The sequence below is a fragment of the Cloeon dipterum genome, chromosome 4 (genome assembly GCF_949628265.1).
Source record: "Cloeon dipterum chromosome 4, ieCloDipt1.1, whole genome shotgun sequence".
Lineage (NCBI taxonomy): Eukaryota > Metazoa > Arthropoda > Insecta > Ephemeroptera > Baetidae > Cloeon > Cloeon dipterum.
In genome coordinates, this window is record NC_088789.1 from 3,169,082 (window position 1) to 3,195,132 (window position 26,051).

The window sequence follows — 26,051 nt, forward strand, 5'->3', positions numbered from 1 at the left end:
TGCTGATCCATCGCGGGGGACTGATTAGGCGCATGGAGAAAATCAATTGCGCGGCGGCGGCGGCGGCTGCTGCCACTGCAAAAAAGCCGCAACCTTTGCTACTGGTCTCAGTGGACCAATGTGTGCTGACGATGATGAAGTATACATATACACACACACTTGCAGCGATGAGTAGCGCGCGCGTCTTTTCACCTGAACCAGGTCGTCCCTTCATCTCCCCCTTCCAGGGTCCTCAATATATAAGCTGCTCGCGTATCGCAGACACCTATTTTCTTCACATCTCTACTTGAGCCACAAGCCCCACGCACCCAAGGTACAGTTCGATATCCAGTTCGTTCTACATTAAGTCAGGGAAATATTTTCTTAAAAACATTATTTCATACTGTAGCGGCAGTGATTTCGCCAGAGGTTTTACAGGAGTACAAAAATTAATTATTCCAGAGTAACAGAAAATCAGACTCTATCCTTTTTATTTAATAATAATCATTTATAAATTAAAAAATATAATAGATGTTATTATTGAGCAACAATGATGAAATCCGATATTGACCAACCTTGAGTAAAGATGTTTTTTCTAGATTTTAATTATTATCCGCTCTGAATTTCCTCTTCAATTTACCTGCATTTTGCCAAATTATCTTCCTAATCTAGAAACAATCACGTTAATCGTATCTAATTATTAATGTTTAGCTTGTAAACTCCAGATAAGTTTTAAAATATTTAATTAGTAATTTTATTTTATCCAAGCTGTGGTTTTTCTCTATGTTGATATTCATCTAGTTATTCTCTACAGGAAAATAAATTTATTTTTAAAATCTTCAAAATTCTATGACAGATTTAAAGTTAAGCCGCACTTTTCTAACTATAAATCAAATATGTAAGCCTGTCATTTTCGACCAAAAAGCTCCAAAAAGTTTCAATTCTCTTGTGAAGAAGATTTTTTGCCCACAATTCCTAATCACCAGCTAATTTTGCTATTTTTCCTTGGCACCAATTACAGATGAAAGTCGCATTCGCCCTGATGTGCCTTCTGGCCGTGGTCTACGGCATGCCCCAACAGCGCGAGGGCGCCCAGTTCACCAACGAGGCGATCCGACAGGCACAGAACACGTTCCTCATCCCCAAGGACGCCGAAATCCAGAACGTTCAGGAGGGAATCGAGCTGGCCGCTTTCGAGAACCTGCCCGGTGACCAGCGTATCGACCTTGCCTCCATCCTGGGCGCCCACGTGCCCGCCGAGGTCGTGTCCAACCTGCAGACCCAGGTCGACCAGGTCGGCAGGAACTAATTTCCTCCTGAAGACGCAAACTCTTGTAAATAACACTTCTTCATTTCCCTTATTTTGTGTGAATCTGTGACTCTGATTTTGTTATTTAAAAATCTCCCGATGTTGAAAAATGCTGAATTGTGTAACATTGAATAAAAAAGACTTTTATATAAGAAAAAGTACTCCAGTTGCACTATTATTCCGTCTGCCAAGAATTTCAGTTTCTTTATCCATTGGACTTGAGCCAAGTCGACATTCTCCAAACTAATTAGAGATGCGGTCCGCATCCGAAGAAATCGATCCACCAACAGAAACTTCTTTATTTCCATCGACACTTTCACCGTCGGTGGCATCTAAATGACCTCTCGCGCGCGCGCGCGCGCGTCCACACATATGGGAGTTGCGATTGCTCATCTCAGAAGCGAGAGCATTTACCCTTGCTCAGCTTTCTTCCAGAGAGAATTGGCCAAGATTGGCTAATGTGATAAAGAATGCGGTCTTTAGTGCCAAGGATTGCGAAAATTTTGCACAAAAAGCGAGAAAGGTGAATTATTTATACAATTTCAACCCGGCATGTCAAAAATGAAACTGCTTTAAGTTGTCACCAAAGCCTTTTTGAAATTTGTTGCTCCATTAAAAAGAGCTTTTTAAGGTACTTAAATTGGTTTTTATTTACGTCCTAATTTGGTGTTAATTTATTAGCCCAAAAGTTTTGAAACCGGACAAACTTGACATATTCTACGGTGACTGTCGCCAGCACGGCGTTCAACCCAGTCAGTTTGTGCCTGAAAACTGTTAGTTATGCTAATTTGATCGCAGTTTCAATTAATTGCTCGAGAGCAGCAGTAGTTGCAATAACCGCGTTGGCAACCTGGCCAGCAGGTGCCGCCACGCTGTTGAGCGATTGCCTGCCAACCTGTTCTCCATTAATTTCATCTCCAGCACCGCCAGATGGTCCTGAGTCTCCGTTCAGAATAAAAGCTTCTGCTCGCTTCATTTAACCTTCCAATGCTTCGTTCTGATGGTATAACTACAGTCGTGGTTTTACTCACGTCACATAATTTATTATGTTTCATTTCATGATCTCATCTTAACAGCTAAAAGTGGAAATTACATAAAAGTACATAATATATATAGAGTTTGGATACTTTTTTAAACTAATTGAAAATGTTTCTAGGTAGGTACCGATGGATTAAATTATTCTCACATGTTTGGGATAAACTTTCAATGTGTGTCTGCATAGAAAATTAAAAACATAGCTGTATACCATTTTTCATTAACATTGCATTTTTTAATTTAAATTTAAAATTTGAAAATATTTAAGGTAATTAAAAATTATCAAGAATAATTAAAATATTTTAAAACTTTCGATAAAAATTAACGATCTGTTTTCAGCAAGCACGTTAAAAATTAATTTCCGAATTTGTATTTGCCTAATTTTTTTAACTTTAAAAATGTATTATTGCTAATACTATTAATAGTTTGGTTGCCTTGTTAAATTCAGTAAAAGACGTGTGTTTCTTTCAAGGCAAGATAGAAGGATCGCCTTCACAAGACCAGCATCAGACAAATTAATCAGAATAAATTTCAATGTTATAAGAGAAAATATTTTCAGAGGCTCCCTGGAGTACCCAAACACAAAATTTGAATTAATTGTTGCAGAGAAGGATTACAATTTAATTTGAATAAACAGAAGGGCTTTCTGACAGTGTTGAGATCTAAGAATTATTTTCGAATTACAAATTGCTACAATAACAATCAACTCGGTTTTTCAAAAATTTAACTTACGTTTAACCAGCCAAAAGAGAACATTAATTTTTTTATCCCTAGACGTCAGTAGGGAAGGGAAACTCATGAATTTGGGCTGCAAATGGCTGAAACCAGTAGCCAAAACTAGAAGAGCAGGATATTCGTGTGGAAATTTGGGAAAATAAACAACTCGCTACACATCAAGGAAGCTGATTCTAATTTATATTGAAAAAAGGGAGCATGTAGTTTATGCATGACTGATAGAGTGAATAATTTGGATATCGGAAAAAGTTAAATAAATGAGAGTCTCCATTTATTTTGGGCTTCAATATTTTTATGAGCAAACAGGACAGCTTTTTAACCCCTACTTGCCCATATATTTTTTAAAAAAATGGCATAGGTAAAAGGAGTTTTAGTATTAAAAAAAATTATGTTGATGTATGAGACAAATCAACTTGTTGAGAAGAACTATGAAGAATTTTTCAGGTGCTGGCAAACTGGCCAAATTCAATTTGAACACCATTTTTTTACCAAGCAAGAAAGTCGCTCCATCATATAGGTCTAAAACTCGAGAGAAGCAGCTAGACTTCAACCTGTCAATCGAAGCCAGCCACGCGTGGCACGCCCGCTGAGCAAAATGAAAAAAAAATCACCTTCCTGAGACCTGATTTATAAAACCAAACGAATTAATGAGTCGTCGCGCGGGGCAGGTGCAAGAGTGTGTGCGTGCGTGAGATTTGGGTGGATGGCCTAGAGTGCCGGCCCATGGGGGCTAGGCTGCCCAATATGAATATATGCGTATAATGATCCGTGGCCACGTGGTGGGGGCAGCGACGGCGACGAAGAAGAAGAAGAAGCAGGTGAGTGAGTTGCACTCGCAGGAATATTCATTCCTTCTTCAGTTTCTGTTCCTCTCAGCAGCAGCCTGCAGGCCGCCAGAGCTGCTTTGGCCGGAGCCATGCCACCTCTCCGCCTCCGCACCGCCTCCACGATGACGCCCCTGTTGCTACTCACCCTCGCCGCCACCCTCGTCCAAGGTTTGAGAACTTTTTAATTTTATTTATAAGGGTTTTCTCCGAAATGAAGTTCTCCTGACCTTCGCTATTTTTTACGACTTAATGTGAACAATTATTATTGAATGTTATTACAGGCAAAAGAATTTCCGCTGAAAAAGCAAGGTTAAAAGAAATCTCGATCAATCGTTCCTGCTGCTGCAGTTGCACGACCTTTGAGTCAGTGCACTCTCAATGATAGGCGTTTTTCCTTCTCATAGAACTTTTTACGCAGTCAACTCAAGTGTGAAATATTATTCGCCGGCAACCGCAGAATGCAGCCAAGTTCATGAACACCTAAGCTCTGTTTCACGCACACTCTCCGATACTTTCACCCGAGAAAACGCATCGCGTGCGTGCGTGTAAATTATGTAATTCGCAGCCGGGCCTAGAGCACGCGAGAGGCATCGACTCGCCGTCAGGCTGAATGAACGGGTTAATTATCGTCCGAGTGCATTGTCCAGCATGGTTGAAGTCGTGTGAATTGAATAAAAAACAGCCTGCAGATTGACTCTTTGAGGAAAAAGTCGCTGATTTTTTTGCAAACACCATTCACTGACAGCTTAAGCGTTCGTAGCGTTTTTTTGTAAAAACAACGAGACGTGTTGTGACTTGCATTTGAAGATGATTACACCGGTGCAAATAAATTCAAATTAAAATAATTTGTTTCTGAGGAACAGGGCACAAAAATAAAAAAGGTGGTTTTATTCCTGCTAGGAAGATTACTGTTTTAATTGCAAAATTTTATAGCATCTCTGGTTATGGAAGTGTCTTGATTCACCACAATTAAAATTTTTGGAAACTAAAATGTTCCTCGGCTGCACACTGTTTAGGAAAAAACGAGCCGGTGCGAACGTCAGTGATACATTGTGATCGAATCACGTTAGTAGTAATGCTTGAGTCTGCAGGCGGCAGCTGTTGTGATGGACGTCCAAACAAACAGGTTTCTAACGCTCCAATTCGCGGCGTGCGATATTAAGAGACAAATAAATGCTGCCACCAAGTAAGATGTGCGCGTTTCTGTGTGCACCGCATGTGATGATTAATGACACATATAACGCGTCTCTTGATTGATGGCATGGAAACAAGTGGTCTGCCAGCGAGCGGCCGTGTCGCTTTGCTTTGTTCACTTTGTTGCTGCCTCACACTGCGCGTAATACGTATTCGAGCGTTGAAGTCTCCGCCGATTCTCGAGAATCCAAGCCTCCTGTTGATTGTGAGAAAAGTGCGCGCAGCCTGCTCGCATTCTCGCAACGTAATTTTAGCGCGAGAGCTACCCTGGCCAGGCCCCGGGCCGTTTGGAAGGATTCCCTCGACCGGAAATGCCTCTCCTCTAAATTCAAGTCACTCTCGTTGAGCTAAGTGTGCAAAAAGATGGCACGTGATTTGTCAAAAATACTCCACGAAGGAAATGCAATAGTGCAGAGGCAGTTTTTTTCATTCTGTCGTTGAGGGCTTTAAACTTAAAACTACCGTGATAAGGATTTCTTTAGAAAAAAGTTCAGGTGAATAAATGCGATTGTAATAAAAAAATTAAAATCCGCTCGTCAGGTTGGTCTCTGAGTCGAGACAAAGATTGTTTGAGGGCCGCGTGTTTGAGCTTGAGAGACACTGTGCAGTGAGAAAACAAACAAAAGAGGAGACACACATTTATAACTGCAAAAGGAACTGCTGGGGAAGAAACAGGAAAAATATCCCACGGATAATTACTCTAAATGACTATTTATCAAGTCAAGCCGGCTTCAACTGCTGGAAAACAATCAACCGGCAAACCTTAATGATAGTGTTTATAGCATTCTTCGCGTGCGTTTTTGTCCGATGCAACAGCATTGGCCAGCGTTGATTTTCTTTCGAGTGCACCAAGCGAGTGCAGCGATGCACTCGCGGATGAACTGTGAGAGAGGAAAGTAAACCTGTAAGCGTTTTTATCTTTCTTTCGCAAGAACTAAAAAGGCCTCAGCATTTTCCCGATTAAATAGTTTTCATTCCTTGTTTTATATTTTCAATGGAATTTTTCAGTACCTATTCCGTTTGAAAAATCAGAAATTTTAGAATGATGAGAATTAAATTTTAATTAATTGAATTGAATTATTAATCTCGCCACAGAAATTACCTGTACAATCGTTATTAAATTTTCCTTTTTTTAATCATAAGTGCATAAATTCGAAGGTCAATATTTAATTACAAAACGGAACATTCAATTCCTGTCAAACCTTAATAACTGCTAATAATGGTGAAAGATTTATAGGGCACAGTTACTCTGCTGATCCGCAATAAAATATTTTTGGTTTCATTGAATGTCATTTAATTTTTTCAACGACATCCTTCCATTAAGTATTATTATTTTGACATTTCCAGCATCCGCAGTAAAGTGGTTAATTTAGTAGGCATTTTGTTAGCTAAATAAAAGACCATGCCTAAAAAAATTGATCCTCAATGGCACATTAAAACAGTTAAAGTAAAAAGTAATGCTCCCATTCTAAACGAACTTGAGCCAAATTGCTTTGTTCTACTATACCGATTTATTATGCATTCGAATTGACGCGAATGAAGATGTTTAGCGAGTGTAGCAATGGGGCCTCCCAGGGCCGACTTCAATACGCAGATCTTTTTGTTGCGAGAGAATCGACAAAGGACCCTCTTGAGCGCAACACTGGCACTGCGCGGCAGAATTGGGCCAATTTTACAGCACGTGGTTTTGCGCACGAATTGCACTTTTTACTCGAATGCACTCAAATTTGCTGCCAGCCGACGGTAAATAATGCAAAAGTATCACGAGACGTGCACCAGTCGGAACGTCATACTCCATGGAGATGGTCCATTATGTGGGCAGCACCGATTGACCTGCTTGTTCGACTTTTTGCTTTTACTATGTATGCGATCAACAAAAACGACTTAACAAGTAGATTATTTGAATCTTTTGTGTATTTGGATTGTTTTTCGCAGCAATTCTTTTGCGTCGCAGCTCTCTTGGCGCAGCCTTTTCTGCTCTTTTCAGGAAAAACAAGCTTGAAAAAGATTTAAGCTTTTCAAGGCCAACTCAATTCGCACAGATTCTCTCTGTGCGTCCGACGCCGAGAACCATTTAACTTCATATACAAACATCTTCGGCTTTACGGCCGGGAAGACGTTAAAATGTTTATGATAAAGTGCATGAAAAGCTGCTCTCCTTGACACGCGAGAATATGAGCGCACGTAATGAATATTGATGAAGTGTAATAAATGAAATGACACTCCCGCACTGCCTGGAACTCGTGCCAAAGTGAGAAATTCTCACCAAGTGTGAAGACGATGCGTTTGAATCGAAATCAAACATTCCTGCATAATGAGTAAAAGTTTGCAGAAACAGAAACGACGGCAGTCAATTGTGATGCAATTATACCAGATCGATTAGATCCATGATTATGATGGGAATTTAAAAATACAGGGTAAATAAGCTATTCCGAGTTGATGAAATATAGGGAAAAGTCATCTGCTATACATTTGGAAATTTTGGGAGTACGGTTTCTCAATAATTCCTAATGTTCTGCTCAGGCGACGCGACAACAACTGTAAAATCCTTGTTTTCGTTCTCAATGCAAATCTACTCATTTTTCTAAATATCCTTTCATTAAAAAAATTAGGGAGATAATTTTGTTTGTTTAATCAATTGAAAAACCGGTGATTTTTAAGGGAAAAAACAATTTGTACTTTAAGAACTTCACTCGAATTTGAATAGGTTTTTGTAATTCTTTTTGGAACACATAAATTTCGCTTTCTTATTAGATAACATCTTAAGGATCACACTAATTTATATCCTTCATATTAGAACAAAGTGTCTGTGGTTTGGGAACAATGGTTTTACGGCGCGAGAATTGATGCAAATTGAAAGCAAACGCTCGAAAGTGAAACGGTCTGCTGCAACGAGACCAACCTAAATTAGATGCAAATAAACCGAATAAACGGCCAGCTTGAATCCACTCCTGTAACACGCGGTTGCGGTGACACGCCACATCAGAAATTTAATTTACTCCTCATTGTGACGGAGAAAATTCTCTGCAAACAAAGCTTACGTTTAAATGCATTGTGGAGCCGTTTCCGCCTCTCGCGGGATTGTGTTATACATATATATTCTTTACATTTCTCTCGTCCGCATAACGGCAGAGATTTTGTCAAAAGCGGGAATCAGCTGCAGGAGAGGCGTTATATTAATAATGAAAGAAAAATTGCGCAATTCAAATTGAGGCAGGAGAAGCGTTTTTACAGCTGAACATGAGAAAAGAGCTGGATTAAACAATTTAAAACCGCAATCTCTCCCGGCCCGCTATTTTCGCCGCCGACCAGGGAAATTATTTTGCCCGCAATCCGCACGCGCGCTCGCTCAATTGAATTATAACTCAATTTTCACGCAACGCATAGGCGTTGCAATCATCGTTGCTCGCCAAATGGGCTGGAGAACGAGCTAATTTGCATGGACTCGCTGCGGGCCAGCTTCCTGGAAACTCCTCTAAATACCAAAGTACGCGCAGGGAGTAATTAACATGGCCGGCGGCCGGCGCCTAAAAGGTCCCACAGCCTCTCACGCAACCGGTGTCAAGGTCTTTGCCGCGGCCGAATTTGGTCACAGTTTTCGCATTCCTACACCGCAGAAACGGTATTATTCGGCAAAAATGTGAAAACGCTAATAGTTTGTGGCTGTCAAAGGGGCTTTTAGCGCAGCGCACGCACGTAATCGCATTTTATACATCGTAAAACGTAGACAATTAACGGCAAATATCAGCTACTAGATTTGTCAATCTGCCAATAAAAATTCTTTCGTGCAAAACCGAGATAGGAGAATTTGTATGATACCACGATGAAATGTTTTGAAGTTAGAATTGATTCAGGAAAACCTCTTGAATGAATTTTTTCTGAATAAGCAGTTAGATTGCGCCAAAATTGAGAGTTTTGAGAGTCGCATTATTTGTTTGGTAATAAGGGAATAAAATAAATTTTGCCAGAAAATTGCCATAATGCTAAATAGTCTGATAGTCGTGGAAGGAAATTGTTGTTAAGTTAAAATACAAAAATAGCTCAATGAGTTAATCGACAGCCAATTTACAACGCTATCCACTTCATTTTTAATATGTCTAAAATTAAATTGGAGCAAAACCTTAATTTATAAACCTTAAAGTACATTGCTAAAAGTAACAATTGGCCGATTCAGTTAACTTTGAGTGGATTTTAACGAGAATTTGTCCCCAAAATTACTCTTTTCTCTTAGCCATATTTTGCATTTAGCATCGGTCCATCTCGTCACGAAGGGTGGACATCTTATTAAAGGCTCTCCTAGGTAAATAAAGCACGATTTTGAGTTGGTATTTGAAAACTCAAACAAGCATTTGAGCCGATTTTCTGATAAATACATATAAACTGAATCCTTAGCAAATTAAAAACTTGTAAAATGGATTTTCTTAAAATTTGGAGACCCTTTTTATGAGCCAAAAAGCAACCCAACATTCAGGATATAGCTCTTGTTTTTCCTGATCCAAAATATCCTTACCTCAAAAACATATAATTTTTGCTGGTAGTGAGCTCGAGTTTCATTTCCCCGAAGCAAAATGCTAATTCATCTTGGAAATCCGCCGTTTTGTAAAAGAAAATTATAAGCCGAGAGATAAGCTGTTGTCGGTGCGACGCGAGCGGCAGCATGAATAAAGTGCTCTCTCGCGTTGTATTATGGCATGAATGAAAAGACCAATAATTTAAAACGCCTTTTTCTCGCGGTCCACGCCGCCGCTGCTGCTGCTGCTGCTGCTGGCAGTAATTTATAGCTGATTGCTCAACAATTTGCCCAAACTGTGCGTCGTGCATGTTGGAATCCAGGAATAAAAGTCGTCATAAATTCGGCGGCATCGGGCGTGTATAATTGATTTCAATCCGGGAGGATGCTGTCCTCTTGAATGCATAATACGACGCGAATCCGCCGCGGAGGAGGTGCAAAGGAATAACCTCTGGCACCTCAGCGCCGGGAAATCCTGTTCTCGCGCTGATAACGGAGAGTCAAAAGCAATTTAATATACTACGTCGGCGAAGTAATGCACGAACGCAGAATGGAACAAACACACAGCTCATTTCTTTCTCCGCGGATAAAAAGCTATCAATTTTTCGTGGCTGACGTATTGACGGCGAGCGAGCTGCAGAGCAGCGGAGATGATGTGGGAAAGAGTCTGCATTCGCGGCCTACAAAGGTCAACACGGCCAGCAATTTAGCTATTTTGTCTTCGCGAGCTTCATTGGTTATTTGGGACTAACATTAAGTGAATGTCACGATTCAGAAATTTAATAGAAGAGAAATATCATTTTTTTCTGGTCTTGCAGGGAATTCCTTTTCATAAGGAAAAGGGCAGAGACAATTTGGAGAGGCTTTGTGAAGTGCTAATGTAAATGGACTGTTCCTTGCTGTCAAAATGTTTATTTTACTCATCTCCGGCCACAACTGTTGCCCGAATCATGAGCAGTGCCTGCTTGGCTCTAAAATGTAAAATATACACGAGTATACAACAGCATTTCGACGACAATCTTTATGTTTTCGTCTTGGTTGGACCAAAATATGGAATTTTCAATTTATTTTAATAAACCTTTCACTGGAAAATTTAAATCCAACCTCTATAGACATAGTTCAAAAATTCAACACATATTAAGTTTTTTCAACTGTGTCAATATTTGCTGAAGCAAACTTTCTTGCTGCTCGGTAATCGGACACACACACACCGCGAAAATGACTTTGCACATCGTTAGAAAAATCATTGCAAAAGTGTCGGATTTTTAAAAGAGAAATGAGCGGAGCAATGACCATGGGCGGCGAGTTCAAGCGCGAGTGCATGAGAAATGTGCATCGAGGCAGCATCCCCCGGCCGGCACCATCACCCAAAGGGTCAATAAACTTATTCAATAATATAAAAAGCATCATCTCGGCGCACGGCCGCTTCCACCTCTTCTCTGGTGTATTTTCACGTGCGAGCAGAGCCAGGAGAGAGGAAAATCAAGCTCGAGGAGGATTAGATTTATTATGCTCAATGCGAGCGAGCCGCGCGCGGCGCACGGATTTGAATGTGTGGTGTTTTTAGCTTTTATTTGTACATAATCGGTCCAGAAATTGGTTTCCATTCTCGGAATGATCATGCGCTGGAGGAGGAGTTTTCGAGACCGCACGAGGGGTGCACTCATAGAGAAAACCTGATTCTAGTGATTTTCCCATGCACGATTAATGAATCGAGCGGCAGGGTCCGTTACAAAAGCAGCGTGTACAGTATGTCTATACTTATTTCAGATTATCAGCTAGCTGGGTGCTTTTTAGTTTTTGCATCTTTCCAGAAAGGACGACCTAATGTGCTTGTGGTTTTCCTCGTCTGCTGAGTTGCTGACTCTTCGTTTATCGTATTTCATCAATTTGAAAAATACAAATAAATTAATTGTTAGCAAGAAGATTAAACAACACAAAAGGGAAAATTAAATAAAATCTTTTAGATGAAGTCATATTTAAATCAACATTTTAACCAAAAATAATAATTGTTACTAAATTTTCCTTGAACCTTTTAGCCTTTGTCCAAATGTAACTCTCTTTTTTAAATTAAATGTTATGACATGATTTAATTAAATGGCACTCATATCTACTTTATTTTATTGCACGTCAAAGATCTGCTTACAAGTTATAACGTTGTATTAGTTAATAGGCTGAAGACTATATTTGACACGTAAATTATTTATTTTTTGTCATCGGCAAATTTACAATTCTTGTAAGGCCTCAAACAGGTTTTTGCACTTTAAACGAAACTATCAAAGTTTTAAAAATCTTAACAGTCTTAATTAAATAACTATTTAAAAAATATACCCAAAACTTTCATATCAAGCCTCAATTTAAAGCAGCTATTGCTGACATTTTACCATTCAGCTTGTTGCAAAGTTATTTTATTTTTGCCATGTGGTCTTACCGCAAAAACAATTAATCGGCACCACTGACCAGCACACATTTCTCGACCGCAGGAAAAAAATATTGTGCAAATGAAGACATCATGGGCAACAGCATGTGCTGCGTGGCAGTCGGGCTTTTTGCACGCAGCTTCCGACGAAAAGTCTGGCGACACACCTGTTTCGGCGAGCACGCTCCTCCAGATGTGCTCATCTGCTCTTTTTTCGCACGTTTCCCGGTAATGCACTTGTTGGCAAATTCGTCTGCGTAAAAAACTTAACCCGCAATGAGTTTACTTGAACAAAAGGCACTTTCGTCTGCTGTGCAATGTAAAGCTTTTGTTTTATTTTTTATTCGTTCTTTTGACATGCATGGTGGTGGCACTTCAGCCGCATATTTTCAAGATTTATTAAATAAATACATACGCTAAACCCTTTGGTAACTACCAGCATAGAGCAGCCAGTTTTCACTAATTGGATTATTAAATTTAATATCTATTTCATATTAAATTTATGATACAAAGGATGTATGGCTGGAATTTCCAAATTTAAAGCAGCTAAGAGCACTCTGACATAATATATAAGCAGTAGTGATTAACTAGCATTAAATTATCATTATTTAACCGAACGTTAACTAGCATAAGTATCAAATAATTAATTCGTTAACATTTTACTAACTGTGGCAATTGGATTTAAACGCAAATCTAGCATGCAAATGGAGATGACGGGCTCTTAAACGATAATAAGCTGAGTCAACGACTGTAAAACGAGATTTCGCATGCACAACATTAACTCCACAAATTGCCTAAATTGACCATTTGTGTGGAAACTGTGACTGATATTTAATGTCTGCTCTTTTGCTCAATCTTGCATGGGGTGATTTAATAGTTTGAAATAATTTTTTGTTTGACTGCAAATCAAAATTAGTGTTTTTAATTTTTCTTTCCATCGGATTGAACTGTTTTTAGGCAGGATACATTAATTTCGGCGCGGAAAATGTCGTGTCACTGATGCAACTGGATTCGCGGCTTTTAATCTTTATCTCGGTACGAGCCTGTCAGGTGATTGTGCCGCAAAATCGGCGCGGCAGACGTCCCTTTTAGCAATATCTGCCAGACATGTGTAAAAAAGTACATATCCCCGCGATAATTGTTGCTCAAGAGACGGCACGTAGTCTAGAAAATATGTTAACTCCCTTGCGTCATCAGAGGCATGCGCTCTCTTAATTTGAATTTTACGGGCTCGGAGCCGAATCGTCTGGCAGACTTGATTTATTTCAGCAGCTTTTTGTGCCAAACACAACAGATTTGTCAGCGGGCAAAGGGGGCGAGCGAAAACGAGCTGCTGCCGCCGCCGCCGCCGCTGCTGCTGCTGCTGGGAAAGATCTCTAATAACCAACACACACCTGTGCGATCGGCGGAGGAGAGAGAGAGAGAGAGAGAGAGAGAGAACGAGCAGCAGCAGCAGCTCGTCCGTGCAAGAGCGAGAACTTCTTTGCAGACATACCAAATTATGCTCGCGGCTCTCATTCATAATCCCGCGTGCCGTGGGAAAATATCAATGAAATCGCGGAATGCCGCGCGCCGGACATAAAAATGTGCCCGGCCAAAAATTCTAGGCAATTAATCCACATGTCCGCGCCAAAGCGAATTTTTATTTCCAGCAGACGCGACTGCTCCTGCTTCTGCTGCTGTCGGATTCGTTGAACTTTAATTATATGAAAATAAAAAATATATAAATCGCCAGCAAGAGCAGGCACAATGCGCAGAGGCCCTCAAAGGTGCTTCGCCGCGCTCCACGCGTGCAAATTAAGGGGCGAAAGCGAAAATGCGCGCTGAACCAGCAAATATTGTAAGGGAATCAAATGACGCGACAGGCCGTGGCGTTTTTCCTCCGCTTTTTGCGAGTGCCAGTCCCAAACCTTTCGTTTTTCATTTGCCGCGCTCGAGATGGTACTTTTGTCCTTCGCTCGAGGCGGCAGCGGATTTGCAGCAAGCCTCGCTGATTTTTAATAACTCCCCATCTCGCAACGGAAATTGCAGTATGGTGATCGGCGTTATGACGTCTGCTCTGTTCAGATATATACTGGAGCACACACACACAAAAACAGCACATCATAAACATCACTCCACCTGTCATCACGGACCGAAATAAATCTCAGCGCCAGGTGTTTGCGATTGTTACGCTTTACGCCAACTTTTATTGGACATTATAGTAAATATTGGCTCAAATAAAAAAGTAGTAAACTCCCTTTTTTCAATCAAACAACAAACGTCTAACATCACTGTTGTCGTAATTTTTTCATCAAAGTTTAATCAAAATCTGTGGATGGCTTAAACTGTAAAATATTAAACAAAGGCCAGAAAGGGTAGTGCAATTTTTAACAATAATTTTCAAACTAATCGATTTACAGGAAAAAACAGGTGCTTTACAAATATAGATGTGTTTTTTCAACAACTACAGAGGAAATGTGAATATTTGACGGTTGATTTTTAAATAAATGGATATAATTCGATTTTGGTGGCTTCACTTAATGCATTTTTATCACAGTTCATAAAATGGCAAAATGCAATGAGCTTATCACAGTTGATTAAATACATCCGACGATCGCTTCTAATCGTTACAATACTGCTTCGTTAGAACATAAAATGAGCGTGAATAATGCAATTTCGAGCTATTTAGGTGGCACCAATGGCCATCAGAAGGTGCCAAGAAATTAATTAGTATCAATTAGCTAACAATAGGAAGCCGCTCCAAAGTGCTTGCCAGGAGAGTTCCTTGCCAAACATTGTTTTTTGACGTCTATAATTAACCATATTTTTAAAATTAGAAAAGTAAAATTTATTTTTCTCTTTAGATGTTTCAAATTCAAAATTTTGATAAAATATAAATACAAATATGGTCAGTGAAACCAATTCAATATTAACTAACGGCACGTGACAACGACGAATAATTTTTTTTGCCTCGGGCGTTTATGCAGGTACTGCTTGCCATTTGTGCCATTGTTCATGGATTTCATATAAAATATGCATGTGAATAGTTAACATGAGCAATACACAGTATAATATATTATATATCTTTAGAACTTAGGCATTCCTAAACTGTTTAAACTTGCAATAAATAATTTATTATGTGTTACAATATAATAATTCTCATCTAGGTCTAAACCAAATCGACTTCAACGTACCGATTAAAACCAATTTAGAAAAATTGATTTTCGAGTTAAAAAGCGTACAAATTTCCAAAATAATCGCACACAAAAAAATTTGCCAACATTTTAGTGGATGTCATGCTTGGATGAACCGTTACTAACAAAATTTTCTTTTTTGCTCGCAGTGTCTGGTGAACAGTGCCACTACGAAGGGAAAACCTACGAAGCGGGCAGCAACGTGCCCACTGGAGAGAAGTGCCTCTCCTGCGTCTGCGGGGCCCGAGGTGGGGCCCCCGTGTGCCGCCTCCAAGTGTGCCCCCAACTGCCGGTGCCGCCTCCGAAGGGATGCGTGCTGGTGCATCGGCGAGACGAGTGCTGCCAGAAACTAGTTTGCGGTAATAAAACTCACTTGGATTTAAGGCTGTAGCGGTATCGATTGCCCGTACCACCGGGGAACTTCTTTAATTTGCTTTAGACTTGAATGTGAATAGAGCAAAATCAGGGCAAGTGCCATTTGAAAATTACTGACTGAGCACTGAGCAAACAGCGAGAAGTTCAGTTTCAATGCGCGCTGGAAAAGTCAGACTCTGCTCGCTCTGAATCAATGAAAGCGCATATTATATGTATGTACAAGTCGAGGGGCAGGTCTTTCATGTTATCTACTCGAGAAGATCGCTTTGCGAGAGGCGGAATGGAATGTGTTGGAGTATAGCTTCTCACATATATTGTCTTCTGCCAATATTTGCCACTTGAATAACCCTGCCCCGGTGATGGATCCATTCAAGCGGAAAATTCAATACAATATGTGACTCCGTGGAAGTAAAAAACACGCCATTCGTCAGTTCCCAAGGGAACAAGAGCTCAGATAAAATGAACGCGGTGTTAAACAATTTCCCAGAAAAATTAAATTAAAAGAAGGACATGAGATAAATTGGATTTTTTGGTCAGACCAAAGACTGCAGCTTTGCCAGTGCGTGCCCCTTTGACAGAGTTATTACATTTTTTCGTTCTTTCTTAATAATAAGATTGAATGAAACTCAAATTAGTCGGTTCCTTTTGTCAGTTTAAATTTACTGTTTATTTGATTTGGTGGAAGTTATCGATTCTATTTATTGTTTTCTAATTTCGTTTATTGTCTTTAATAATTTGTCCAGTTTATTTAACCGATTTTCAACTAATTTAGTTTTGTTGGCGGGTACCAACAACTAGCAAGTTTTGAATGTTTGCTTCCCTCGCTTTTGATGCACCAATTGATAGTTTTCCATTTAAAAATTGGCTTTGATGCATACCGCAACATGACTCGTCCGTGTAAAACTGAAGAGGCCAAACAGTTGCAGTTGGATCTGGTATCCATTAATTAATTAGCGGCAGCCAGGCCATGCGAGTGCAGCTGCCGCCTGTGAATTTGATCAATCAGCCGCCGGTTGTCCCGATCCACCACGTGTCATTATGATGAATTATCAACCGGCGGAGTAATTGGCATATTAACTAGGCCGCAGACGGTGCGACCTACACGGCTTCTGCCGTCACTGCTGTTTGTGCGAGAGAGAGAGAGAGAGAGAGAGAGAGAGAGAGAGAGAGCCAGGCAGTCTGGCAGAAAGATCATCTCTGTGTGCGGAGAGTGGTTGCTGGCTCGCTCTCTAACGATATGACACGATGATGGTGGCCGCACACAATCATTTTTCCGCCGGCCAGATAAATCACAAACCGGGTGCACCACAGCCAAGAGCCATATTTTTCATCGGACACGCTGCTCTGTTGTAAAAAATATGGTTGCTCCGCCGGCAAATTGTAACAAACGACGAACCAGCCGTGCGGCAGATATTGGCAAAAGTCAGAGCAGTGACGTTATTCGTGTCATTAATTTTTGGCTTGTTTTTCGGCGCTTTGATGACGCCATTCATCATTCGCAGAGGGAGGGTCTGCCGCCGCCGGCACTAAATTGTGCATGCGGAGGACATCGCTGGCTTGTTTCCGAAGAAGCGGCAATTACAAGTGAAATGCAACAAAATCGACGCAGGGGAATTACGAAAACGAGATTGCTCACACGATGCATTCCTGGAAGAACACGCGGAGAAGTTGTTGCAAGATCCATTATCGTCACTATAGCCTGTCAAACCAGACAAGAATGAGTGATTTATGACGCTCCACACCGGCGCGGTTTACTAAGCTAAAAAACGAGTTTTCGTGAAACAATATTTTATCTCGCTCGCTCCTCTCGGTTTTCTCGTGAAAATCGTAGGGTTGCGTCTTGTCACTCGCCGCCGCGATATATTAGCGTAGAGCAAAATCAATAGCCATTTGGCCAGCGAGTGTATACTAAATCCTAAATCCGTGTGTGCAGAGTCGCATGGCGCAGAGGCCGTCCCGCAGATCGAAAGGCGAGACGGATCCGTGGATTTGGGGGCTTTGGAGCTGCCAGCCGAAAACAAAGGTACGTACACGACTTATCAACGCAGGATTTGCATCACGCAAACGAATCGTTGCAGGCTGCGTCGAAAATGGGACCCGATACGCCGAGGGATCGGCAATGGGCTCCTCGACTCTGTGCGAATATTGCTACTGCGTGCGTGGAAAGCAGCAGTGTGTCAAGCCGCAGTGCGAGATGCCCCTCAAAGAATGCACTGCCAAATACATCCCGCTCACCTGCTGCCCCGTCAGTTACGACTGCTGTAAGACAAATTTTCCCGGTTTAGGTTTTTTTTAATGCAATCTTTAGACTTCAATTTTATAAATTAAAGGATCGTTTTAAATGATAAGATTGTTTAACCTTGCGATGGTTAATTTAAGATAGTCGAGAGTATTTCTGTACATCCAATTAATTTTAAGGTACCAAATGAGCTCGAGTCACGCAATTTTTAAACGTTAAAACTTTCAGTACAGGAAAAAGTTCTTAAATGTTGAGTTGAAATGGTTTATACCACTCTGTGAACGACAATTTTTCAGTGTGAAATTGTTATCTTTTTTATTTTTCTATTTTATTTGTTCTTTACTTTTAATCAACTTTTTAAGAATTGTGTATAAATTTAATGACGTTCGACAAAATGAAATTATCGAGATTCTCAAGTACTATCAATAATTTTATCTCAAAAGCAATCAAAATCTGCATGAACAAATTCGACTAAAAATTTGAAGTCGAAAAAAATTTATCCTTGCATAATTAGAAACTGGTCTTTTCCGCAAAAGAGACATGCCTGTCACAGCTCCATTTAAATCAAATGCAAAATAAACCCTTATTACTCAAGTAAATCAAACAGCTTCAATTTTTGCTATCTATAAACACTTTTAATTTATTTGAAGCCTCAAAAATGCCATTAATTTGACGTTTTACAATTTTAAACATCGAATTTTGCAGCCCCAAACCACGCACTCGGTGTTTCAACGACCGCCACTCCGCCAAAGACGAGCGGCTGCGTCGTGGATGGCAATCACCACAAAGAAGGCAGCAAGGTGCGGTCGACGGCCAAGAGTTGCGAGCACTGCTACTGCCTCCGCGGAGTGGTTCGTTGCGTCACGTTGGAGTGCGCGCGGCCCCTTTTAGGGTGCGAGCCCGTCTTTGAAGACGGAAAGTGCTGCCCCGTGCAGTACAATTGCAGTGAGTTCTATTTATACTTGAGTGTTAGAAATGTGATTTTATTAATCTCGACACGCAGGCAAAATAATGACCGAGCCCATGATACAAGAAAGGAGCACGGGGGACCCGTCGTCGATATTCCTCCAAGTAAGCCGTCGACCGAATTGTATTTCAATTAAATTCGATCTCCTTTTGTAGCTCTCTGATGGAGTTAGAAGCCTGAACTCGCTGAATGCGGTCGACCTGAGGAAGCACAGAGAAATAACAGAAAACGAAACCGCAGACTCTACAACCATGAAAACGGCACCGTTTGAAATTCTGAGACGCATCGAGAGCGAGAGTGCCGAGCTCCTGCTGAGGGAAGCAGAAATATTGACGACACGGAAACCTACGACCAGTACAAAAACTCCAGAAGTGCCAAAATCCACAACGTCCACAACAATTCCGCCGACCACTACGGTCAAAGAGCAGGTTTCGATGGAGTCTCGAATGGACATTGACGTGACCACGGAGGGTTACGAAACGACCACTAATGAACCCCTGGAAATGACCACCGTTCAGGAGCCTTACGAAATCGAAATTTTGGTGAGACGACCTGGCCCAGAGTCGACCACGTCGTCAACAGCGACGACGACAACCACAACACCTGCGCCTGCGACCCCAACAACGACAGAATCGGCGAAGACGTCCATCCTGACCACCGCCAAGCCCGTGTTAAGCGACAGGGTGGACGTCCTCGACGAGCTCGACGAGACGACCATGGAGTTGTTGGAAATGATGCACAAGGAGGCGGCATCGTCGACCACGACCACCGTGAAAAGCACCCTGCCGCCCATCATCGAGGCCCTGATAAACGCTCAAAATTCGGAGGACGTGACCGTGGAGAACGAGTACGGGGAAGCACTGCCTCCGTCCCTGCCGAACATCACGTGAGCAGCCACGGCCGCAGTCTCGCGATTTTATCTGAGTGTGTTAATCTTGCAGAATGATTCCCTTCCTGCCCGAAGACGCGTTAGTCGAGAAGAAAGAGGACCCGACAGAGTTCAGCGCGAATGAGTCGAGCACGCAGTTTGGCGGATCAGGAAAGCCCGTCGTGGGAGCAATTCCTCTCAAGCGATTCTCTCCACCTTTATCATTCGTGGGTAAGCCATAAATCCGGCGCGTACACGCGCATAAAATGAGTCTTGAAAACCAAGCATCTCGTAAAATTTAAGTCACTCAATATACTAAACTTAAAATATGAATGAAAACTTTGTTAAACACTAAAAGTGTACAACAGACGAGATCAAATTGAGACAGAGTTAAAATTGTTCTTATCACAATCAAGGAAACGATACAAGTTAAACTTAAAATATACGTTGGGTTTAATTTAAACTCTATTGTATATTTGCTAAAATTACAAATTAAAATTTGGAGTGAAAAACTTTAATAAATATTTTAATTTTTGTTGGTTTACGATTCGTGCTTGATCTTGATGTTTCGTTATTTTTAATACTATGACAGAGATCAATTTTTGCAAGCAATGTGTCAAATCTAGCAATGCAACATGTCTAAAATTCCCAAACCTGTATATTTAAAAAATGCGATATATCGATTGTCAAAACTGACAAAAAAACTTCGCAGGCGGGTTTCTCCCTCGGCAGCCACTACTGACGGGCGAAAACCCGACCGCCGCCGTGCGCACCAGTCCAAATCCCAACGAAATCCTGACGTCGATGCCTCCGCAGCTGATTTCCATCACGACCTCAATGCCCGACATTGATCTGGACTCGCACACGGCCGAGGCGATCGTCTCCACGACCAAGGACGTGCCCCTGGCATCGCACATCAGGGTTGCCCTGAACACGGGACCGATGCCGTGCACCTCCCCTGACGGCCGCCAGGTGAAGCACGGTGACTTGCTGGCGCCCCCAGGCCCCTGTGAGGTCTGCAAGTGCGACCACGGAACCGTTCTCTGCCACGAGGAGCTAGAGTGCATGAAACTGATCAGAGGCGAGTGATTATTATTTAAAAGATCTATTTTTTCTGCCATGATGGTCTCCGGTTTGTTAAAAACTTTAGAACTAACGAGTTTAGAGTAATTAGTTATCAGGAGTGCCATAAAAGGTCCTAATCTGTTTTTCAAACTTCTCTAAAGCTTGCGGAAAGTTTTTTCTGCTGCCCTCATACACATTTAATAAATTAATTTGTACGTTATTCCATTGCCTTCAAGCAGGAGAGGAATTTCGAAGTTGCAAGCTTGAAATGAGATTTTATAAGTTTGCCGATTTCCTTATCTTAAATTCTATTCGCTATTCGCTACTCGGGCGCTAAATAACACCCAAGGTTGAGCTTGGAGCTCCGAAACGCATTCCAGAGCTTAGACTAAAATGAGAAAGCATGTGCTAATTTTTTTAACAAACAACCTTCTGGAAATAATCTTTAAGACTTAAGAATGGAAGCCACTCTTATCTGTGAAAGTCGAGGGATGATATTATTTGCTCTGCGAAAACCACTAAAAGCTCTATGAAACGAAGTTGTCAGAGCCAACTTGGTACTTTATTTTAAAAAGCAGTCCATTTGCGAAAAACAGCCGGCGAGAGCAGCTGCCAAGTCGAACAGATGTATACAACTTGCTCTGCTCGACGGTCTAGAGTGTGGCCTATCTTCCCAACTCGCAGGCACTCTTCTCTTACTACACTTGAATCCGGCTGCCGCGCTATCGGAGCGCACGGGTCAAAAGCGCAAGATTAAAGGCGTATTTCATGCCGCTCCGCTGCTTTGATGTGGAGCCCGAAATAAAAATGCAGCGTGCCCGGGCATTGAGTTGCGCGCGCGGGCTTAACCAATTAAAATGCCGGCGCATTTCGGGTTGCGGGATGAAATTTTAATAAGGAAACTCTCCGCGCTCGCTTGTGCACTTTGCCGCGACTAAATCACGCAGCGGATCAAAAGACTTTCCGTTCAAATATTTGTTTAGTATAACGCGCGCCGCAACTGAATGGCCGCCACCGCCTTAAATTCCACTTCAAAAGCGTAATTAGCTGCGCCTATGGGCTTCTTAATGCTTTCCGGCCTGTTCTTGCCCATATACAAAACGTTTCTAATGAGGTCTTGGAATCAAGAAGTGCTTCCAACGAGGTAGTCAAGATTTAAAAGACCAATATCACGCTCCGATCCACCCCTGAACTTTCACACATATATGACAAAGGGATGTGGGGAAAATTATGAGAGTTAGATAAGTCGAATGACTGGTGGAATCTAATTTAGTAGTGATGAATTTTAAATCGAGAAATCAGTATTTTTAAATTAAAATTTTTCAATAGGACTACGTTTATAGTTAATATTATCTTGAGGCTTCAGCCGCGAGATTTGAGGTGATGGCTTAGCCGATTTTTTTGCCCGGCAGTGGCGACTGTCCATTTTTCTCGGCGGCTGGCGCAGCTGACAATCTTTTTAATGTAAAGTTTGACAGTGCTTAGCTGCCCAAAGGGCCGTAAGACAATTTTTTCCCCAAAACTTTTTAATTTTTGACCTCTTTTCACCGGCGGCTTAACCAGATTCACGGCGGCTGGCGGCAGCCCACGTGACCCAAATTTTGCCGGCTAGTGCGGCAACTTCCTGTTCGTTTCTAATAATCATTTTTAGTGTTCAAGAAAATTAAAATCTATAATAATAAAATTTGAAATTGTTTCTCTCCTTCAGGAAACGACGTGGACATGCAGAAGCGGGTGGACACGACCGAGAGCAGCAACCTGCCGGTGGAGAGCAAGATTGCCAAGGACGAGCTGTCGTTCGACAGCGTGTTCAAATTCCTGTTCGACCCGCCGGCGTCCGCGTCCTCCTCCTTCGGCGGTGGCGGCGGCGGCGGATCGCACAAGCCTCCTGCCGCTGCGCCAGTCAGCAGGCCGTCGCCGCCGCGGGTGTCGCGGCCGAAGCCGGCCCCTGTGGGTGCGGCGGCCAACGCGATCGGCACCGGATTCAGGGTGGCCGGCTGCAACATCTACGGCCGCATGTACCGGGTGGACAGGATCATTTCGGAGCTGTCGGATCAATGCCGCGAGTGCAAGTGCACCGAGCTGGGCGTCGAATGCCAACCCCTTTACTGCTGAGCACCCCCGTCAATCAATCAAACCGTGTCATGCGAATTTTCATATGCTCCCACTCTCTATGTATTTTTCTTTTGCCGCCTGCAGAAGCAGGCAGAGCCAGCGCCGCGCGTTCATAGCCAAAATCGATCATAAACGCTAGGGAACGAGTGATGCCGCGCTGTTTTCTGGGAATTCTCGCCACTATGTATTATTCACGGCGGGCGCCTCTTCGCGCAACATCTCGCTTGTGCTCGCATCAAATATTCGAAACGATCTCAAACGAGAAATTCGTCCAGCAGCTTTTTTAATCAATTCTCCGCCAAAATTTCGTTTTGACGGCCAGTATCATGGAAGGGTAGCTCAATTCGGGGGAACAACACAAAATTGAAATTAATAGGGATAGCATTTTCCAGCTCCGTGCATTGGCATTTCGATTTTATAGATTTATGTTGTACCTGATAAGGACAAATTGGTTCGTAGCGCTCTCGAATTTTGTTACTCTCTTCAACAGTATGACCATATTGATTTTGGTACTCCACACAAATTTTATGTTAGTTCATAAGCTACAAAGAGGCTCAGCATTTGTAGAATTCCTTGTTATTTTAATTTCTTTTGTGTTACGGAAGATTGTGCATTCCAATCAAAGACAAAAGTTCGTGTGACTCTATCCAGAAACGAGAATCAAGACGTTTTAAAAAGCAAATTGTGATTGAATTACCACGATAAGACAAAGACGACTAGTGACTTGCTACCAAAACTACTGAAAAAATTAGAAATATCTCTTTAACACTATTTAGCACCTTCAGTTGCTGATATTTTTCAAATTGATGACTTTCTGTTCGACTGACAAGCGACATTATTTTCTGCCTGCAAGATGCACAATCCTATCTTTCTCTTCCCTTTGTAAGCAAAATCAATAACCCCAAGTCCAATACAAACACTGTGTGGAAATTACTTGCCACTTTGCCCCCTTGTAGAGAGTGTAGTAAAGTGCCGAAAATGTTTATCGGCTGCTGCATTTTACGACGCTCTACTCCATTCGTCTCTTTCACGTACACACTAACAAATCCAGCCGCATTTTAGTAGAAAGTAAGGAAACGTGTTTTAATATTGTAGCCATACATTTTCATACTTTGTGTGAATGGGGATTATTTTTATTGCACACAGCAGCAGCGCGCACACGCCTCTTCCTCACTTTTATTCTCGTCGTTCTTTTCCTCCCTTTCTCACTCGATTCCGAGCAGGAATAATAATGTGAAATGTGTGGGTGTGTGCAATAATAAAGAAAAACTGTGGAAATTGCTTTTAACGAGTAGCGGAATAAAAAATAAACCTCATTTTTCTCGTTTAATATTCCAATGGCGTAGCTCCTCGCTGCCTTTTTTACGAGGCTGCATGGAAACTCTGCGTACGATGCTCTCGTAATTTTTTTTCACGCCGCGTCTGCACAAGAATTCGCAAGAATTGGACGCTCCAGAAACGCTATCAAAAGCATATTTGTGCTCCGAGGTAGAAGAGGGTCCGTTGGCAACAAGAAAAAATGTGACAATAACGACTACTTGCTGATAACAAATGTTTCTGCCTTCTGCAGAAAATTACATTCCATCGTAGGGGACTGAACAACGACCAGCATTTTCTCTAATGGCCACGGCTACAAGCACCTTTGGGTATCAAATTTAAGATAACGACTTTCGGCATTTTGAAAGAAATATTTTCATCGTTTCCACCGATGCTCCACAAAAAAAATGAATCTTCGCAGCCATATATCTCACAGGTAAGGGAGTAACAAACAAAAATAAATATCTCGTTGAAAATCAGATTTAAAACATTATTACCGACATTTAGTTTCCGAAAAGCATGGAATTGAATGATTTTAAGAAAGGCGTAGGAGCTGAAAAAAGAAAAGAACTGATAATTCCCTGTTTTGAAAGATTGGAAACTTGATTCAGATTATGGATTTAATACTGTCGTGTGTGAATAATTATGCAGACATTAACCTTAACCTTGCAGGCTGTGCGTATTTTCAAAGTTTTAATCCCGATGAAATTTTAAGCAAAGTTGAAAACTAAAGTAGTTAAAATCTCCATTTTCTCCATACCCCGGTGCCACTCCAGGCGGATGCTTTAATTGCCAGCTATTAAAACAAATCCGAGCAGAGCTCCAGGAGGAAAATAATTCCTAATTAGCAAAATTTAGTCACCTCGCAGCCGAGTGAGGGCCCTGGGGACGCATAATATTCCACTTTTGGGCGCGTTTGTATGCAAATTCAAGTTTCCGCGCTGTCAGAACGGATGAAAGGGGAGCCCGGCGCTGTTTGTTCGCAAGTTTTGAGCAGAGATAGAGAAAGGGGAGCAGAGTCAAAAAGATCTACTCTCGCAATTCGCGAACCCGAGAAGTTTGTTGGCGTTTTTTCTGCAATCTTTCCTCCGCACAGCTAGCCAACTGAGAAGGAGATCAGATTTTGTAATAACGAGAGCGCTTTGTCGGATTCGTCGGGCGGGCGAGTGGAAGAAAGATCTTGGATTGCCCTTTGAGACAAAAGAGGAGGGTGACTGGGAGCTTTTTTAATATAAACCGTGACTTTTGAGCCGCCTTTGTATGCGCTGCTCACTCAGATGGCTGCTCGTCGCGAGCCTCTGGGCTGTGCCGCTGCCGCTCCGGCTAGCACTGAGAGCACAGAGTATTGAATAAATGTCATCTTTACTCTGCCTGCTATTGCATTAAAGAACGCGCTCGGCGCACCCTCCCTCGCGACCGCATGTATATTTAAAACGCCCTTTCGCATGTGCGAACACACAAAACAGACAGCACCGGCCTTTTCGCGGAAAAGCACCCGCACCCGGCCGGGCGCATGCTTGAGACGCGAAATGCAAGTAATGGATTGCTCCGCCGGATGTTTGCGAGCGTGCCGGCAGAAATTGGGGCTTGCTGCTATGTCGAAATGATAATCTTAATGACGCAGACTCCGACTTGAAAGAGATAAGAGAGCAGCCGAGGGGGCTTCTGTGTGCAAAGCAGGGCATGCATGTGAGTTTGTTGTTTGTTGCCCGCTGTCAGCACCGCGCGCTTTCAAAGCGCAAAAAAAGCTTATCGCTCACGTTCATTCAACTCTGCTGTTTAATGGGACAAGGTGACATAATTTCCAGCTGAGCGGCCTGATTGTTTTCGGAGTGGGTTACTTCCTTCAACCCCATGTGATCATCGCTCGTTCGGGAGAGGAGTGGCAAGACGCGAATTTGCGCGCAAGGGTGCACCGAGA

At 42.0% G+C, this 26,051-nt stretch overlaps 2 protein-coding genes across 2 annotated transcripts; both read left to right on the plus strand.

Annotated features, from left to right (window-relative positions):
• The first annotated feature begins 157 nt into the window (after positions 1 to 157).
• LOC135943908 (uncharacterized) lies at positions 158 to 1,446 on the plus strand. Its single transcript, XM_065490578.1, has 2 exons — positions 158 to 313; positions 1,001 to 1,446. The coding sequence occupies exon 2, from the start codon at positions 1,001 to 1,003 to the stop codon at positions 1,286 to 1,288; it is 288 nt and encodes a 95-aa protein (XP_065346650.1). The 5' UTR covers positions 158 to 313; the 3' UTR covers positions 1,289 to 1,446.
• A 2,453-nt stretch (positions 1,447 to 3,899) lies between these two features.
• On the plus strand, positions 3,900 to 24,129 carry LOC135942958 (uncharacterized). The gene is made up of 10 exons (XM_065489319.1): positions 3,900 to 4,053; positions 15,334 to 15,543; positions 17,493 to 17,582; positions 17,638 to 17,820; positions 18,504 to 18,743; positions 18,802 to 18,869; positions 18,921 to 19,651; positions 19,707 to 19,864; positions 20,346 to 20,714; positions 22,407 to 24,129. Exons 1-10 carry the CDS (start codon positions 3,975 to 3,977, stop codon positions 22,811 to 22,813), a joined length of 2,535 nt encoding a protein of 844 aa, XP_065345391.1. The 5' UTR covers positions 3,900 to 3,974; the 3' UTR covers positions 22,814 to 24,129.
• The last annotated feature ends 1,922 nt before the right edge of the window (positions 24,130 to 26,051 follow it).